The sequence below is a fragment of the Drosophila santomea genome, chromosome 2L (assembly GCF_016746245.2).
Source record: "Drosophila santomea strain STO CAGO 1482 chromosome 2L, Prin_Dsan_1.1, whole genome shotgun sequence".
Lineage (NCBI taxonomy): Eukaryota > Metazoa > Arthropoda > Insecta > Diptera > Drosophilidae > Drosophila > Drosophila santomea.
The window spans coordinates 5,328,925-5,340,961 of record NC_053016.2 but is presented as its reverse complement, the minus strand read 5'-3'; the positions used below and the strand labels follow the sequence as shown (position 1 = coordinate 5,340,961).

Below are 12,037 nucleotides of genomic sequence, written 5' to 3'. Positions count from 1 at the left end.
ATTTGTAGCAAAATTTGATGTCAAGGGATTGAGTGTTAAATAAATCCATGTTTTTGTAGCTGAGATAAAACAATAAAGACGTTGTGCAGACATGAAATCTTTTCTTTTGATATTATTGCAAGAAGTTAGAGATTCCTATATTAATCCCTTTTGAGCAAGTATTTACCTTTCTACATCGTCAATCAGCTTTTCAGCTTACTAAATTCCATTTTACCCATTTTCTTCGCTTTGGTCTTTCAACTTTCCTGTGGCCCCGTCGATAGCTGTACGTATGTATGTATAAGCAATTTATATGAAAATCAGCTCTTCAATGCGAACAGCGATACCCTGGCGACGAAGGCAGCAAAATTGGGTCATGCACTTGGCGCTAGCTTGAACGCAGAAAATGCGCACTTTAATCGACATTCACCTATAGGAACTCTAGCTGCAGATGCCCTTCTCCCTTTTTAGCCCCTTTACTGGTCTGCCATAGAAGCGACTTTTTGTGCCAGTCATTTATTTTTAAAATGGCAAAAAGCTAAAGCTTTATTTCTGTTACACCCATTCGATGTGTGCAAGTGGGTTTGGTTTTGGTGGCGCTTACGCGTTGTCGCACAAATGCTACATGGATAATGGATAGCAGGGGGCAGCAAGGGGTTCCCGAAACAGGGACTTGCATTTAAAGTGCCCTGAAATGGGCAACGTTTCTGGGGAATTGCTTTTAATTTGCCATTTACGCTGAAATCGATGTCGGTTCTATTTGGATGAACTTTGAGTGACTGGGGGCAGGGCACCGATTCGATATCAAATATTGCTGCCATTATTAAATTAGTTAACAGTTGAGTGGGCCCCAAACCAACAAGCGGACAAGGTGGACAATGGGCGACTCACCTGGCTGCCCCGTTCTGCAGGATGACATTGCCGCTGTGCAGGTGACCGTGTAGCGGAAAACCGCGCTCCTTCAGGAAGAGCAGTGCCTCCAGGATCTGTCGCCCCAGGCGCTGCACCTGGCTCACTGGTAAGCCATTTGGCTTACGCGTATACTTCCTGGTCCACGGCTCGTTCCACTGCGCCTGATGGGGGAAATAGATTTAAGAATTTAACATTAAAAAGTGTTACTTCAAAATGCTTACCTTATATATGAGATCTTTGAGACTGCCCCGCGAGTTGAAGGGCGTCACCAGGCAGGCGTAGTTATACGAGCTGTTGCGCAAGAAGCCCAAATCCAGAACGGGATATATGTACGGATGATGCAGCGAGCCCAGGAGCTCCATGAGTATTTCCCTGGCGCTTTCGTTGGGCGGGAGATCCTCGAAGGCCACACAGTCGGGGGGCAGAGGTAGCAGCGTCTGCAGACGATCCGTGCGTACCTAAAAAATAAATATATACAATATAAAAAAAAATATGAAAATGTATATTTCAATTCTATGTTACCGAGGCATCTGTGACCAGAAACCAGTTCTTGCCATGCCTCGAACCGATCTCATCCAGGTGGGCAATCACTTCGTAGCGCCCATTGGCACCCTGAATCCATTCCTGAGTGGCATTCAGTGCCTTCTCCCGCTGAGCCCGCTCCCGCGGACTTCGCTCCACGATCCCATTGCCACTGTCCAAGGCGGAGTACTGGTACTTGATGTTGGGCCTGAAAAATGTCAACCGAACGTTAGCCGTCAGTCTGTTTGAATTGCAGGCATACAAAATGATTTAAGAGCATACTTAGTTGAAGATTTGCTAACTAAGGAAACTTGTTTGTATGGTACAGCTAAAACTAAATGATTCAGACATGGCTTTTTCGAAGATGTCTCAACATTCATCGCATCACACTTAGTTTGGGTAGCTATTTACACGATAAAGAGGATAACATACATTTTCCAACAAGTTCCCACAGCAGTTCCTAATAGCTTCACACTGACTAATTCATTCAGATTTTGTATTTATATCTCACAAGATATATGTGAGGTACTCCAATCACAATCAGCACTTTGCATTCCAATGGGTAGATGTATTTTTTAAGGATTAGTGTGACTCGTAATTATTTACTGGGCTTTATGTGCTTTCTAATTCATTAACGATGATGACATCGAAGACAGTCGCGAATTTTTACCTTTCTAAATAATTCTAACAATAAAGTATTAAGCCCATCATGGACGTTTCATTCAACAGACCACACATCCTTATCCCCAATCTACATATCTCTCAGAAAACAAAACAAAAATTGTCATGTATAGGTCACACGGATAATCGTTGCTGAAATGTTGCCCAAAAAAAGTGAGGGAGACAAAATAATTTGGACAGAACAACATTTTTCTGGCAAGTTGAGAAAGGTGCCGCAGGACGAAGGAATTTGCAACTCAATGAGGACGGAAAACAAAAGGAAGGGCCAGAGGAAGAGGAAGTAACTGCCTGCACAATGGCGCAGCGGAAACGGAAGCATGAGTTTATCATTTCATTTCAGTTGCCTTTTTTTTTTTTTGGGAGCAATTTATTTGTTGTTTATTTGTTGCAAGTGAAAGGTTGTACAAAGAGAAAAGTGCAGGAAAGAAACTCAAAATGAAAACGGTGTCAAACGAAATGAAAAAAAGAGAAGATAAGCCAAACAAACTGCACTCACTTGGAGGCTTAAACGAGAAAGAGATGTTGAGAAGACAGAATAACAAAGGCAGAAAATGTAGAAAAAAAGTTGGTAGTAGAGGTTGAGAGCCGGGCTCATAAACAAACACTTACGGGCCACTCAATCAAAACAGAGCGAAGGTTAAGCACATCCTCGGGTTAAGTTTAGCATGTGTTTGAAAATTTAATAAGGCGCAAAACGAAGAACAGTAGAAAGTAGAAAGTAGAGAGTAGAGGGACAACAAGAGAGTGAAAGTGTGTTCGTGTGTGGCATAAAATGTTGGCCAAGAGGCGTATTTCTCTTCCTCTCACCCCATTTCACTTTCATTGCGTCACAAGAACTTGCAGAAGCGGAATAAAAACACAAAGACACAGGAAAAAACTTCATACTTCTGAAAACCACCCTGTACCTTACTTAACATTTGTTTTAAATGTATTATCCATTCTAATACCAGCTATTAAATTCTTGGAGTATCTCCTTTCTTTTGTTTTCAGTTTAATACCACGTTTTTTCCTCTGTGTACAACTGTGTGCTAGCCAGACCAAAGCAACCAAAAGCTGGCAAAACTCTTTGCCCATTGCCTGTCTCTTTAGGCGCACGGCTTGCGCTTTTGGCCAACGGTGCGTATGTGAAATATTTCTCATTTCCCTGCTGTTCAAAAGACCTTGACTCCGATTGCAGCTGTAACGGGCTTTAGCATCCAACTGTGTGTGTTTGCTGCAGAGTGTTTCTCCTGTTTGTTGGTTGACTTAAGCTAATTTTTGTTGCAAAACGGATAGGTGACTTTCCCTCGTTTTCACTCTTGGCGATATTGCAGCTTAAATATTTGCCAAACACTCGACACACTTGTTGTTTGTCAACTCTGCAGAGTGGGAGGGAATGAGAATCCTACAAAAAAGCTGGGGGGAAAACGCTTTAGGTTTGAACTCTTCTATGTGGGAAATAAATTTATTTATCTGACTAAATCTAAAATTAAAAAGTTCGAGTTCGTTGGAGGGTAAACTTCAAGCTTCAAAGCCTCATAGGTGATTTCGCATTTTAACAACTTTAAGGAGTTTATAGAAGGATTTAAAAATAAATATTCAAATCGATCGTCCTCACAAACAAGATACAAGAACGTATACCATCATACATTAGTTCATATTACCAATTGCCAAATGTTGAGTAAAAATAAAATGATAGTTTAGTCCACTTAAAATTGCATACGGGTGAAATGGCATAGCAACCTTTTTCGATTTATCAAAGCAAATTAAACCGACAGTTCCAGGGTCAAATCCCTCTGGGAAATGCTTAGATACATAACATCATGGATAGATACTTCACAGCCAAACCAACTCGATTGGCGGGGAACTGAAGTTGAAATATTCGGATGCCGCGCGTAATTAACGTGCTCGTGTGTGAAATTTTTTATTGCATACTTTGCGGCACTAACACATGCATATTCACCTGCTCGTTAGGGGCACAAAAACACACACACACATACAGACACACCCACTCACATCGACAGACACTTACACACACGAACAGATGCTCACGCTCGCTTGCACATTCATCATACGGCTCAGCACGTAGAATTGCGGGGAGTGATGAAGGGAAGGGGGAAGTGGGAAGTGGGACAGGCAGGAGTCCTCACAGATACTCACACACACACACACGCACACACACACACAGAGTCGAATCAATTTTTCGCCCTTTTTCAAGCGAACTTTTGCCAAGTTGATAATTTAATTTGCAATTTTTGTACGGTGTGCCTGGGCATCTAATTTGAGGAATTTTCACCTTGGCAAACTTTCACCTGCCGCTGGAACAAAAGAAAAATACGGGATTGGGGATGGGGATGGGGATGGGGGTGGTTTGCAAATGCATTCTATCATCGCACTTAATGCTTTGACTTTGGCAATGCCTTTGGCTTTTCATTTCGAATGAAAAACTTTTCAAATAAAGTTGGGCAAAATATTCAGCAAGCGAGAAAGAGAGTCTGTTTAATGTTAAGCGAAATATGTAGGGGTATATACACATTTTGATTTTAAAAAATCATTGCCCACAAAAGCTTTCAAGTTAATTACTTTTTTGTGGCTGCCTTTGAAACCTCTTGAAAACATTAGACACATTAGTTGGTTTTTCCTTCGCATTATTTTACGTTATCTCTATGTATATACTTGTGCGTTTGTGGTACATCAAAATAAGTTCGAATAAAATGAATTGTTTGGTGATTTTTTCTACGTGTGGCAAACATTAAAAGCATTTCAGGTTTATTTCTATTCGCTTTTCACATGCAAAGTGCTGTAGAGCTGGAACGAAAACTCAAGTAAAAGAAAACAAACTGGGCAAGCAAAAGAAAAAACTTGGCATCGAAATCTGTACACTAGTGACGCTGATAGAGAATTTCAAGTGTGGTTGGGTGCAAGCTAAATACAAAATATAGTAGAGAGATTAATTTTAGTACAGTTTAGAGTAGAGTAGTAAATGCAACCTTGTTGTCAGTACTGAATCTATGGTATCTCTACTTCCGGTTTCCGCTGGCATCGACTTGCTAAAGAAGAGCCTAGCTAGATTGTCTAACCTCGCGCTAACCAGCGGCGATTTCTCCGAGTGCTCGGATAGATCTGAGTTATCTTGCTCCGAGCTCGCCGACCGATTGCTGCAAATAGAAGGGTACACAGTGGTGGTTGCGGTCGGTGTTTTTTGGTTGGTTTGGTGGGTAAAAAATGGCAAAAAAAAGGAAAAATATACAAAAGAAAATACTGCAATAAGTGTTTGTGTTCTCTTCTCATCTTGGTCCGTCAAAGAAGCTCCGCTCAACGAAACCAAAACGTGTGTTAAGCTAAATCATAAATTGAGGTACCTGTGCACTGTGCTCGCTTTAGCTTGAGTGTGTGAGTGGGTCTCACACGCACACACACACACACCCGCACACACATTGCAAAAGTCCTATATACACACACGCATATATATATATCTGTATATCTCGCCGATCGGTTGGGTACTCACCTACTATAGATCTGCCGGCGATTGGCAGCTGTCAGGGCCGAGACATCGAACTCGATCGCCGAGTTGGAGCGTTTCAGGCCGTTCGCCTTGTGCAGCTTCTTCATAATGTTCCTCACTTTCCTATTGCGTTCGAAATCGGTTATCGGTTGCATTTGGTATTGGGAGACAAGCAACAACATAGACATTTCGGAATTTCAAACTTGTTTCTAACTAGGCGGTTGAAAAGGATTCACTTCGCTTTCAGAGCTAACATTGAGTTAGAAAAGTTTGACATTTTTTGTTTAATTATTAAACTAATTATTGAATTTTATAAAAGCTGACGGATCTTTAACATTCAATTTTGTTTACGGACCAATGTATTTAACACAAAACTAAATGCCTGAGTTTTTAGAAATGCTGATGGCTCTTTAACATCCTGTTTTGTATATAGACCAATGTATTCAACAAATAACTAAATGCCTAAATCTGCGCAATGCCAATTCTCGAAGCTTTTCAAACACCTATCTGCACCCATCCAGTTTGGAGACCTCCTCCTTCCTGAGGACATAGGAGCACTCACTTTTCGGGCACTGGTGGTCGGACGAAGGGATCGTGTCCTGTGACGGCACTGTTCCGATTGTCGATCCGCTGCTGCTGGGCGGCCTTGTTGAACTTGAACATGGTGAAGGACTTCTTGGCGCTGGCCACCTCACACACACGAACGATGATCTTGCGGCTGCTCTTGAAGACCGTGTTCAGGGTCTTGTAGACGAGAATGGAGACGGACTTGGGTGTCTGGTGCGGATTGTGGTGCGGATTGTGGCTGGGCTGTTGGGTTAGAGGTGTGGGCAGAGATTGCTGCTGCTTCAGTTGATGCACTGGAGCATGCGGCGCGGTCGACGCCGATGATTGTGATCGGGTGATGACTTTGCTTTCCCTCTGGAGATTATTCCGATGGCACTGATCCCGCTGATCCCGCTGATCCCGGTGGCAGCTGATGATGAGCTCCGGCTCCGGATGCGTCGATGCCGGCTCGTTGACCTCGCTGCAAGTGTCCTGTGGTGTTTGCAAGTGTTTTTTGTTTTTTTTTTTTGTTTTTTGTTGTTTGTTGTTGTGGGGGAGTTTCGAACAAAAGTTGAGTGGCCACGGCAGAAATGGAAAGAAATATGCGGTAGAACGATTTAAAAATTGATTAATCGCGAGTCGAGAACGTAGCACAGCAACGAAATGAAAACGAGAACGGACAGAAGCGCTTCGTGGAAAGTGGAAAGTAAAATGGGGAAATCAAAAGCTATGAAAGCCATTTCTATTACCCCGGCATTTGCACTTGCTCAACAATCGTTCAAAGAGTGTGAAATAACTTGGGTTTAATTATTGCTGTAAAAGACAATCACAAAAGCATTTTGATAACGAACTTTGCCAAGTCCTTTTGTTTTGTTTTGTTTCGTTTTTTTCTTTCTTTTTCAATGTGTGTTTGTGAAACGGAGGGTAAAGGATAATTAAATGAAGGATAAAACATGCTTTAGGGCATAGGCCAATTTACCAATTCAACTAAACTAATTTACAGCCAATTTGTATAAAAGCGTTATCTAATTTTACGAAATTTGCATAAAAATATTGCGTGAAACTCATAAAAAAACCAAATGATCTAACAAAATTTCAGCGTGTCTAGAGTGTGGATATTTTAGCAGCCAATTGAAGTTGTAAAAATCAAAATTAGTTTGCTTATGTGTAACATTGTGGTTTTTTCAGCTTTGCTCTGGTGATTTAATTTGCTCTCAATTTGCTGGCTAATTTGCATCGCTCGATAATTTGACTTGCTGATGCAACGAAAGCAAATTTACCTACCGACTGCGATCTCTTAGGCAAACTTCGCTACAGTCCAAAAATGCAAGACACCTAAATTCAGGGTTCGATGTTTACAGAATTTTAGTTTTCAATTCGATTCAAACATTTTGCAGGGGTGAATGTTGGGAAATCCGTGGGGAAAGCGGCATTTAATGAATTGCGATGAGAGCGAAAACCACTTGACACCGATCGATTTTAATTTTCAGCTTTATATTTTCATCATTTAATTGATTTTCCCCGCTTAATTTCACAATCGTTTACTTTTTCGGTTGCGTTTGAATGGGGTTTGTCAAAATTAATTGAATTTCACCGGACTCTGAGAGTAAACAAATCGAAAAAATATTTGCAGCAAATGTAATATTACAAAGTAGAATGTTTTTATTTCAATTTATTTGTTTAAAATGATTCGGTCTGTTTTGTGTTTGGACGAGATAAGCCTCTAAATTAAAATAACATTTTATATTTCCTCTGGAATTTCCAAAATAATGAAGTACCCATTCATATTACATTCAAGAGAAGGTATCTGTATAAATGGATACAATTATTTTAGTCTTTTAAATTCCAAAATGCTTCAAGTGGACAAAAAATGTTCATAAAAATTGTTGCAAAAGTCGAGAATTATTTGACAAAGTTCTAGTTTTCAAGTATTGCAATAGCCGGTGTGTTTGTGAAGTGGGTCTTTGTTTTTAGCTGAGCAGCAATTAAAACATCTGAACCGATTTCCATTTCAGATGCCACCGCACATCGCTCACTACTCACAACTGTGTCTGCTGCTGTGGCTGTTTTGTTAATTAAAAAGTACACGCCCCTGCGGCATGCGAAACTTTTGAAGTTATTTTACCGAAAGCGAATGCGTTGCAGTTCAACGAATGTCCTTCACACGAGGAAAAGTAAACCACAGCGGCAATAAAAACAACCACTTCTACGCCGGCAACGGCGGCGAAACAATAGAAAGGACTTTAATAGACGCTTAAATAAATCATACGCCCCGTGCGTCGCGCCTTTTCCCCCTCAACAGTCGCTTTACATGGGTGTGTGTGTGTGTGTGACATTGAGCTCTGTATGGAACTGAAGCAGCCTTAGTTTTTGCACGTGTTACCAGCACTTTGCCACCCCGCGACGGCCTACTTGTCTAATTGTCTAATTCTAATTTTAAATTGTGCTTAAAATTGCTGTTGTGGGCTGGCTTAATAGTATTTGCTTGTGCCCAGTGCCCCAGTGCAAAACCCCCTCAGCCCATTTATCTATATAGAAACCGCACACAAATGCTCAAAGTTCGTTTCTGCCGCTTACTCTCAAGACATTTTATTGATTTTCCTTTTGGGAGCGGTGTAAGTGGTTCGGTTTATTTTCTTTTGGCTTTCAGGTGTGCACTAGACAATCCCCACTACACCCCTCCTCTTTCCACCTGTCTGGGTGTCAAATTCGTATTCATATTCACAATCACAATCACGATATGTGAGTTCTGTTCTGGCTTATCCTTCACTTTGATTATTGCATTATCCTGTCCGTCACTGGCTTGTTGGCTTGTTCATTGCAAATTAAATTGTCAATTTCGGTAAATGGCAGTAGGAAACGCAATGAAGCAAGGAGAGGGCTCTACACAAATGGAAACAGATGTCATTAATCAATATGGGGTTTACTTCTGCGCTTCAGACATTCATTCTCAGCACTTTAATTGAATCGCCAATGGAAAGAGCTCAATAGCAAGATATTACTCACGCTTTGGGTTAAAAATAGCTGATAAACGTGCCCTTAGGCCATTACTAATTATTTGGTTGGGTATTATGTGGGATTGCAAACAAAATGATTAGGACGTTGCGGAACTTTAGAAGGTAAAGTTTTGTTTGCGCAATTTAATTTAAATTCATAAGAAATTGCTGTTTCTTTTTTATACATATAAGCCCAACCAACTATTTGATGAATACAACTTTTGAAATACTTTACGTTTACCTAATGAAATGGTAATGTTTTATAAGACCACCTTTTGATTAACTTTCTAAGCAAATGCTGAGATAATAATGCCTGCTTGATTAATCTAGCTAAAACCACCCTCACTTGCTATACAGAACGACTCCATTATTTTCCTTCATTTAATCTGCCACGGAAAATTTCGGTGACCGAAATAGAATTGCACATTAAAAATGATGATGATGTGGCACCTGCTTTCGACGATTTGGGGCCTTCTCCACCCTAGACCAGCATCTTCCACGACCTCTTCGCCTTCATTATGGTTGCACTCATTGTTGATTGGGTCAGACGAATTTGAATAAATTTTTAAATAGTTTTTGGGAAACGTCACAAAGTTGGCAAAGAGTTGACGGCCGCGCGCCGTTTAATGGATTAGAATTTTTGGGGGAGCACCAAAATGAAAGCACCAAAGTTTGAACAAGTTTTACAAAGTAGTTCACTCGCTGACGCGCCGAAAAAGACGATTTAGACGAACTTGGTTGAATATTTAAGCCATGAAAACGTGGCCAACACGGTGCTCGGGTCGTCCGTTAATGAAGGTGCGATTCCGAGTATCGTTTCGCCTGGGGCGAAAACTATGAATTTTCTTTATTCCAGTCGAACTGAGGTGTGTTCTTTGTATGTGGGTGAGTGGGTGGCTTAGAGTGTTTGCGTGTCCATATCGCTTCACGTTTGTGGTCGTATTTGCGGTTGACTCGTCGGTGAGACTAGCCCTCTCACTCGCTCCCCTGCGACTGCCGACCGACTGTCTGTCTGTCTCGCTTGCGACTGTGCGTTTTCCCCTTCTAACTGGATTATAAAAATTGATTTTTAATTTTTATGACAATTTCCCAACTGACTCATGGCGACTCTTGGCCGTCGCTTGGCATTCGCAAAGCACGAAAGAACAAAAGAACGCGCCTCGTCTGTTCATTCCATGCCACATCAGCTCTCTCCTTTGGCCAACGGCGCCACCGAATCCCCTCCAGCGAATTCAACAGCGAATTTGAACTTGGCATGCCAGTTTGTTTTTCTTGACAATGGGCTAACAATGTATGGATAATTTACCGTGGGGCCAGCGATAAGAACGGCATTACTGGCCCCAGAAGGGCAAGGTCAAAGCAAGTAACTAGAGGGGCTTTACTATTTACATTAGCTAAGAACTGGGAAAGTTTAAGCTAAGTTTATGTATAAGTATGAAATAAGCTTAAACTCCTAATAAGCAAATACTAACTCATACCAGCGTTTTCTTTGCTGATTTGCATTTGAATAGCGAGTTTTGTTTTCAAAGTGCACATTACATCTTGCTAAAATTTGTGTTGAAATATTTCCTCAGCACATAAACCTTTTATTATCCTTGCTTCATCGCTGACTCCCAGTGTGCCATGTCTGCCATTAAAATTGTGGGAGGTGTGTGCTTGCGGCAAATAGTCGTGATGTTGCCCACTTCGTGACACATTAATCATGACCCGCTCAACGACTGTTTACCTTCGCTCTGACCAGCACCCATCCATCCACCCACTCATCCACTTTGTGCCCACTCCATTTTCCACAGCTCCCAGGACATTCGGTTGTATGCAAATATTACAGTTTGTTTGTTTGCTGCTGGTTTGCCTTTGATCGCTCCATATGGAAATTGGAAAACTTTTTACGCGCCGGCCTCGCGTGAAGCCAACATGAAAATGGAGGAGAGCTAAATGAAAATGGAAGCCGTTCGGCGGCGCGGTCAGTTGTCCTTAAAGTGCGTTCTAGCTGCGTGTCCTTAAGTGAAATTTATAATCCCCCGTCTGACATTTACCAAGCAAAGGTAGCCAAGAATATTACGTAGCAACACTAGCGGCTAAAAAAATGTTACTACAGTTAGCAGACCAACTAGAAACGATTTACAAAAATTCCAATAAATATTTATCTTTCTTAAGTTATCTATAAGTTGTCTATAAGTTATCTATTGCGGCTTGATTTATTGAAGTTCTACTGTATATTTATGGCATATATTTTTCACTGTCTGTCCGGACGAAGTGGCGCCCACCATCGTAATGGATCCTGGCATAGGAACGGGATGAGGAGGCCAAGTGGTCACCGCCCTCTAAAATGCCGAAAGTCAACTGCGTCATTGTTGGGTAGAAGAGACCAGCCCCAGCTGAATTTCCACCATTTTCCGAGGGGTGAGATAAAGGGCCCAGGAGCCCGGGGCCTGGCCAGGCCCATTTCCAGTGACCTTGCATCATTAACTTAATTGCTCAAACAGTCGTCGGTCCGTCCAATTGCCGGCCTGAATTATTCAGTTGTTCTGCTCGGCCAACTGGCAATTTTGCGTCTTTACTAATGTCACCACAAGCTCATAGAGCTCATAGAGGACGAGAGCTGTCTCTCTCTACTTGGGGCGGGCTGCACTGGAAAAGCCATCGGACAGAGCGGTTTTTCTATGGGGGCTGGTGAAAATGCCCACGTGCATTCGGTGTGGTCGTTGGCCCGTTCACGTTGTCCCGCCTCTTTCAAGGGGCGTCACGTGTAGCCGGGCTTAGTCCCCACCTCAATTTGACAGTTTTAACGAAAACAAAATGCAGAGATATGTAGGGAAACGTTGAGAAAAACCAGGCCCAAACAATTTTCGCGAGACTAATTGGATTGAAGAGTTTTCCTGCTGCGCTTTTGTCAGCGCATATTGCAACAGAAATA

The 12,037-nt window shown here is 41.8% G+C and overlaps 1 protein-coding gene across 8 annotated transcripts in view; it reads right to left on the bottom strand.

Annotated features, from left to right (window-relative positions):
• The window catches only part of LOC120451306 (serine-rich adhesin for platelets), a 34,816-nt gene that overhangs the window by 8,201 nt on the left and 14,578 nt on the right, over window positions 1-12,037 (bottom strand). For 4 of the 8 annotated variants that reach the window (XR_006356502.1, XM_044006323.1, XM_039634876.1 and 1 more), the window contains exons 2-7: window positions 6,141-6,616; window positions 5,582-5,701; window positions 5,064-5,231; window positions 1,414-1,621; window positions 1,113-1,349; window positions 871-1,052 (exon numbers count right to left, since the gene is read on the bottom strand). Coding sequence is in view for 6 of the 8 variants with exons in the window: in XM_044006323.1 (XP_043862258.1) it covers window positions 871-1,052; window positions 1,113-1,349; window positions 1,414-1,621; window positions 5,064-5,231; window positions 5,582-5,701; window positions 6,141-6,616 (1,391 nt within the window). In the remaining 2 variants the exon portion in view is untranslated. The remainder of the gene's footprint in view (window positions 1-870; window positions 1,053-1,112; window positions 1,350-1,413; window positions 1,622-5,063; window positions 5,232-5,581; window positions 5,702-6,140; window positions 6,617-12,037) is intronic. The other 4 variants (XR_006356503.1, XM_044006324.1, XM_044006325.1 and 1 more) reach the window with 2 other exon arrangements.